Here is a 7,375-nt window from a genome sequence, read left to right as displayed (position 1 = left end):
GATGTAAACTATGGTCTCATGAAGTCTATGTCATGAAATGCCTAATAAATGGGGATTATAATTTCTAAAACTGTAGCTATGAAGACACATGCTACTTTATCAGGACCCACTCTGTATAACCTTATTTATAAAAATCATGAAATTAAGTTTCATTTGCTTCAGATTAATCGGATTGTTTTGATAAACCTATGTATAGCATATAGGTCATATCTCCATTACTTGACCAGCCCTGTCTTTTTTACATGCATTTATCTTTGACACAAGTTTTAAATTAGGCTATATCAAGATAAGCGATAAAACAGAACAGATGGAAATCCTTCCTACTATAACGTTAGTGTGGCATAACTAGCCTGAGACACCCTTGTGTCACACTCATACTGCTGCAAGGTCATTGTGAATCAATTGAAACGAGTTCAAGTCTATCTTTGCATCCAACAGAGTGGTAAGCACAGTGTTTCATATTCCAAATAAGTATTTTTGGAATGGAAATGAATTATACCTATAAGGATTGGGTGGTTAGACACCACTATCATCCTAATTGAGCAAGTTCCTCAATTTTCTTGTTTGCAAAATGAAAGGGTTAAACAAGATGATCGTGCAGGTCCCTGTCCTGTCCACAATTGCACTTCAATTTACTTTTATCACTGTTCTCATTAGATGCTGTTATATTTCCATTAGATAGTAAAAAATCCGATATATCATTTCATTTATAGTGCCTATTTGACGCATTCAGACACCCAGTAAATATTTGTTGAATAAGTAAATAACTTGATCCTTATTATGTTTATAATACACATTATAGTAATTTAATGCGTTAATTACACCATGCCTTATTTTTATTATTGAATTGTACTCATTTTCTCCTAAAGCATTTGGGAATGCATAATGTGTGATTGGGGAAATGTAGTATTTTTATGAGGGCTGTTTGATAAATTATTGAGTAAGGATTTTCAGCACACCTGCACAAACTCATGTGAAAGCAGAAGATAGAAGTTGTTTGCCTAGCGGAAAAGTGCCACAATGATAAAACCAGGTATCTCTGTTCTGTTTCATTTCCAGATGGTCTAATGTTACAAAAGTTGAGTCCCACTAAATTATGGTGGAAATGTGTGTTCTTTAAAAACAAACCTGCATAAATTACTTCGAAAATTCAAGGGACTGAGTTTGCACTATTCACACAAATAAATCGCACAACTAACAGTGAAACTGAAATTAAATATCAGTGACTTCTCTTCTCCTTTGGTCATGAAGAACATTAGGAAATCTTTCTTTGAAAAGAGCAGCCTGTCCAATATATCATACGTTTTAACTTTCAAGTCAAAGTGATGGAACTGGTTAACAGAAGGCAATGTGTTTGAGAATGCAGGAAGATTTGTGGATTAAAACAACATCCATCACTTTAAAGAATTATTGAAAAGCATATTTGTATGAATATATGATGAACTTAGTAAGGCAAAAGCTCTATTTTAAAGTACAGAAATGTAGCTTTTCTTTTATTTGTTCTAATACTCTTTTACCACCTTTGGGTGGTGTAGAGGATTCTAACTGCTGACAAAAATAAGCCCCACAATTTCAGGGACTTCAGCCAACAGAAGTGTATTTCTTCATCATGTAACAGTTCAATATGAGATAGTTCCTAGTTCATAAGTAGCTTTCCACTTCATGGCTGGTTATGGGCCCAGATTCCTCCTATTAGCTATGCCCTAGGGTTTCAGAATATTCTGCATTTAGCTAGCTGATGGGGGAATAGAAGGCACATGATATATACACAAGTGGTCCCATATAGGTGCAAGGCACCTGGGAATGTAATCCCTGGGAAGACAGCTACTTCTCAATGATGTCACTGTACTGTGGGCAGGGGAGCACAAATTTATGGTAGAAAATTAATCCTCTCTGCTTCATGCATTCAGGGTCATTCTCACATAGGGAATTAAATCATAGTCTTGCTTGTCTCAAAGTTTCACTTCATTCTGTCTTGAAACTCCATAAGAGTTTATTTTGTGTTGATTTTTTTTAATTGGGGCTGATAGGAATGATAAATACAAAAACGTTTTATAAGCAAATAGTCGATAGGTAAAAATATTTCCGTAAATCCATTGAGATTGCAGATCCATACTTTTTTTATAACATCCAGAATCTCCATATTTACAAAGAAATTTTGCTAATATCTGTAGTATAAATAGTAGTATTCAGTTAATATTTTCAGTTTTTAATAAAATGCACTCACATTCACTTCCTTGTTCCTCCCTTGTGACCATCTTTAGGAAATACAGGTAAGAGAATACAGCCTATATTCAATAAATAACAACTCTCTATTTCTACCTTCTTCCAAGATCTTAGTGACCACAATTCTAGTTTCTGTGTATTTAACTACTCTAGAAACCTCATATTGTTACCAGAAAGGGGGCCTGGCCCTGGGTGGTTCTGCCTAGGGCTGGCAGGTATGTGTGGGTTCTTGACCAAGCGTGATATTAAATAAGAATTCTATTTTTTTGTTTTTTAAATTCTCCACTTTATTGTCATCTGTGCAACTATTTTATCCTGTTTATATGTTAATCATTCTTCTTTGACCTCTGAATAAGTCTTGGTCAATGCTGGGGTCCAACCCCAGCAGGTCCAGGGGTCCCCAAAGGTGTGGACGGAATCGGTGAAGAAGGAATGACACGGAGACAGTGTTCAGTTGATAAGCAGCGTAGCCAGGATCTCTAGCCAAGTTCTGGTTAGGATCTCCAGCCAAGTTCTGGTTAGGATCTCCAGCCAAGTTCTGGATGGAGTCAGCAAAGAGGAATGACACAGGGGCAGCATTCAATTGATCAGCATGGTTGGGTTCTCTTGCCTGGTTCTATTGCCGGGTTCTGTATTCCCTGCAGCGACTGTGTCAAGCAGCAAGGATGGACCGGCTTCCGGCAGGTCAAAAGAGAAGGAAACCATACCGTGTTCTGAACACAGATGTTATAAAGAATATTTGACTACAATAGGAAAATGGAGTAATGCAGGATTGGCTCATAAGCAGTAAAGGAATCTTTAGAGAATATAGGAGTAACAAGTATATAAAATAAAATTGGATATGTAACATAACATCAGCTACCACCCCTAGGGCTGAGATGGAGCTCCTGGGGAAGTTTTCTTCACCATGTGAGGAAAACCCCTATTCTGTAAAACTACTGTTTGGAATTCTCTGCTATTCTTTGGACGGCCTCTTATTCTGAAAAAGTAACTTTGCTTTCTAGCCTGCTTGAATAGTGGGGCAGATAAACTTAGCTATCTGACCTTGTAGGCCAGAGACTAGATACACCCAATGCCATGCCAGGTGCAGTTTTTAATTGGATAGAACTGTATAGTTTTCAAGGCCGCTGCCAGCAAGCAGACAAAGGGCTGGCTCTTCTATAAAAAGGGAAGTTCTGCTTGTAGCTTTGCCTAGAATTTGGATTCATTTCCCTAAGCCCGCCGTGGTGAATAAAGTGTAACTCCAAACTCTCTGGTTAGGATCTGGTCCGGTTTTTCTGTAACAACCAGAAATGAGACCCAGACCATGACTGTGCTTGCTGGGTGATGGTGGGATTGCTGTGGTTCCGGTAGAACTTGCAGGAAGTCCACTCTGAAAGATGCCAGGAAAGGCTTTTCCCAGGGAGGTGCCTCATCAGATGTCTTCACCAAACGTTGTCCAATGCGGTTGCAGGCAGAAGGTGGTGGCTTTTGGGTGATGCTGGCTGCTGTAATTATAGGAGCCAGGCACTAGCAAAACCATGTATGTGCACTACAGGAAATGCATGCTATAGGAGCCGCTGGAGCCATACAGGCAGCCAAGTGAGCACACCTACAACAGGAAACAAACCATTTCCTCCTGCGGTGTCTCCCCATCTCCCTGGACTGAGAAAACTTAGCAACATGGCAGCTGGAAAAGGAAACAAAAATGTGAAGAACCAAAATTCATTTTTTAAAATATATTTTATTGATTTTTTACAGAGAGGAAGGGAGAGAGATAGAGAGTTAGAAACATCGATGAGAGAGAAACATTGGTCAGCTGCCTCCTGCACACCTCCCACTGGGGATGTGCCCGCAACTAAGGTACATGCCCTTGACCTGAATCAACCCTGGGACCCTTCAGTTCGCAGGCCGGCACTCTATCCACTGAGCCAAACCGATTAGGGCCAAGATTCATTTTTATAGAGCAGGCAAAATGGGTGAATTTGGAGCTGAGTCAATAAATTATTAACTTGGCAAAGCCTTTTTTTGATACTTCTTCCTTTTTTAGTGATACACAGGACAGAGAGCTCCCCCTCCCCCCTTTCAAATTTTGCCTGTCATTTCTTGTCACTGCACATAAGTGACTGTTTTGTTCCATTGTATGCGCCTCAACTTGCAAAGCATAGGGAATATTGAAAGAACTCAATGGTTGTTATTTTTTTTATATTTTGATCAACTGCATGTTTTTAGAACTCAGTCTTAAGCATCAAGAAGTTGAGGAGAGGGGGTTGTGATAACAAAGTTAAAGGATTCATTTTAAATTCAAATTTATTTTAAACTATAAAAATTATATCCTATCTGGCATCAGCCACAGTACTGGTCATAGAAACATGACTCCTGAAATATTACATTATCATGAATTATAAAAGATAGCATTAAAATAATATGAATAAGAATATTTTTTATCCTGGATAAGAAAACGTACTCTGCAAAAAATGTTTTCAGGTTCCTCTATTCTGCTTTTTCTTCCTCTTAATTCTCAATGGTTGTTTTTAAGTTAGTGAGTAAACGCTGAATAAGGTAATACCCAATGCTAAATCCCAGCATGATGCTTTCCCTTAACTCCTGGGCACATGCACCTGAATGTCCTACAGGTCCTGAGGCCTGAACTCCTCTTCTACAACCTCTCTATTTGTCAATGGTCATTTCCTGCTCAGTGACCCTAGTTAGAAACCTGGAAATCTCCCTTTCTCTCCCCTCTCCCCCCACTTTTCATATTAAATCAATGTATCGGGGTTTAGGGACACTATTTCTCACTTGTTGATCATGTTCCCTCCTGAGATTTTCTTGGTTCAGGCTCTTGTGATAGCTCTTCTGGATTACTGTGGTGTCTTCCCTGCGGGCCTTTTTCTGCCGTCAGTTTTGCAAGCCTCTGATTTATCCTTTAGACTGTTGTCCTTGCTACCTAATAAAATGCAAATCTCATCGTGTACAGTACCTGCTTTGTTTGATCCTTCTGAGGTTTTCTGTGGCTTAAAGCGGTGCTTTTCAGCTTGTGCTCCTAGGAACCCCTGGGTGAATATGGTGACCTTAAGGTGTTGTGAATAAGAAAAGAAACAGAGAGAAAGATTCTGAGACCCACTTTTTTGTTTCTTGCTAAGCAGCTTAGCACTATCTCTTGTATATATTTTTGTAAGATTTTCATTTGAATAATGTGTTTCACTACAGGCAACTATAACAAAATTGCAATGAAACAATTTTGTAAACAATCTGGATTTTGACTAATTTTCAGCCTGATATAATACTTCATACCCTGACTAGAAAGAAAAAAATCAAACAGAGCCATACTCAATTATTCAAAATTCCCTGAATATGCCACAGGTATATTCACTCTTCCAAAAAACAACTTGAGTGTCTACTGTGTGTCAGCTACTCTACCAAATGCTGGGGACATAATGGTGATAAAAATTTCAAAAACCCAATACATTAAGTATTAAAACATAGAACATAAGTATATGAGAAGCACTCTGGAATTTAAAAAAAAAAAGTCTAGAAAAGAGAGATAGGGAGTTTGAGAGATATCATTTTAATTATTAACATGATGGCCAGAGACATTCTAACAGGTTGTGGAATATGAGTCAAGTGTCAAAGTTGGTGAGCAAAGCAAGCAGTCTAGATATCTGAGGGAAGAGCTTTCCAAGCAGGGAACAGAAAATGTCAGTTTCCGCAGGGTAGGGTAAATCTAGAGTATCGGAGAAACACCATAAAAGCCATTGTGGCTAGAGTAGAGAACTAGGCAAACAATGTAGTGGGAGATGAGATCCTGGACAAGATGGGAACCAAAGTGTAAAGACCAAGTAGGTCACTATAATTATTGTGGATTTTTTTTTCTTTCTCAGGGTGACACGCTGTGTAGTTTCCTAGGGCTGCATCAACAAAGCAGCACAATTTGGGTGGATTATGTAAAACAACATATATTTATTCTGTCACAGTTACGGAGCCCGGAAGTTCAAAATCAAGGTGTCAGCAGAGCCATGCTCCCTGTGCAGGCTGTAAGGGAGGGTCCTGCTTTGCCTCCCCCTACCTTCTGGTGCTGACCATCAATCCTTTGCGTTCCTTAGCTCGTATCTGTATCCCTCTAAGCTCTGCCTCTGTCACCAACTGGCATTTCCCCTGTGGGACTCCCCCTCCTCTTTTCATGAGGACAGTCATATTGGTCATGCTCCAGTATGACCTCATCTATAATAATAAAAGGGTAATACACCAAATAGACCAGACATCTTCCAGACATCATTCCGGACATCCTTCCTGACAAAGCTGGGGCTGGAGGGAAGCTGGCCAGGGTCTTGGGTACCTGCCAGCAGCCCGAGGAGGGAAGCCTGGGTCCTGGGTGCCAGAGGGAAGCTGGTGCCGGCAGCTGGGGGAAGGAAGGCCTACTCTTTTTTTTTTTTTTTAAAATTAAAAAAAAAAAAAAACCCCAAAAAAAAGCCCCTCCACATTAGACAGACGCCCAACAATACCCATGGCCTTTTTTTTTGGTCTTTTCTGTATATTTTCATTTTCAAATCAACTAAACCAATTTGATGCTTAAAAGACAGGAACTATTTCATATATATATATTGATCCTGGGGATGGGCAGGGGCGGGAAGAGGTTGCTCAGTAGCACCAGGTGTTCCTGTCCACAGTAGGAGAGCCGTGTGGTGAGGACACGGCACACAGCAGGGCGCGAACTTGCCTGACTAACCGAGGGAGGAAGAGAAGATGGGGAAGAAAAAATGTATGGGCCGGCTGATCCGGGCATCTGGGACTTAAAATTTACATAAAACTGTGCCATGTCCTCGCTCGGTGCTGTCTGCCTGCCTGTCTCTGCTCCGGGAAGGACTGGTCAGTGTGGTTGGGAGAAGGCTGAGGTTCAGCGTCATCTTCATGATGTGCGTGTGTCTTCTTTTCCAGCTGAGAAACTTTTTAATTTTTTTTTTTTTTTAAAGAATCACAGCCAAAAGAAGACATTAACTGCACAATCCAACACGGCTGCGCTTCCCCGATGTATAAAAACACACGAGTCTTGGCCTCTGGCCGGGGAGCCGGGCCCGCGGGGCCCCCATTACACTTTCCCGGGAATCTTGGCCCGCTTGCGAGCGATGGCGTCCTCCAGGCTTGGAGCTGCCTTAGGAGCTCCTCCCGCCTG

General features: G+C 40.5%; 1 protein-coding gene across 1 annotated transcript in view; it reads right to left on the bottom strand.

The window, feature by feature from the left end:
- Window positions 1-3,438: 3,438 nt before the first annotated feature.
- The window catches only part of LOC102765351 (zinc finger CCCH domain-containing protein 18-like), a 6,192-nt gene continuing 2,255 nt past the window's right edge, over window positions 3,439-7,375 (bottom strand). Inside the window, 3 exon segments of the mRNA XM_015558437.1 lie at window positions 3,439-3,713; window positions 3,822-3,895; window positions 6,272-6,426. Coding sequence (XP_015413923.1) covers window positions 3,439-3,713; window positions 3,822-3,895; window positions 6,272-6,426 — 504 coding nt within the window.

This window comes from Myotis davidii, unplaced genomic scaffold, assembly GCF_000327345.1.
Source record: "Myotis davidii unplaced genomic scaffold, ASM32734v1 scaffold713, whole genome shotgun sequence".
NCBI classification, from domain to species: domain Eukaryota; kingdom Metazoa; phylum Chordata; class Mammalia; order Chiroptera; family Vespertilionidae; genus Myotis; species Myotis davidii.
This window is presented reverse-complemented; position numbering and strand designations above follow the sequence as displayed.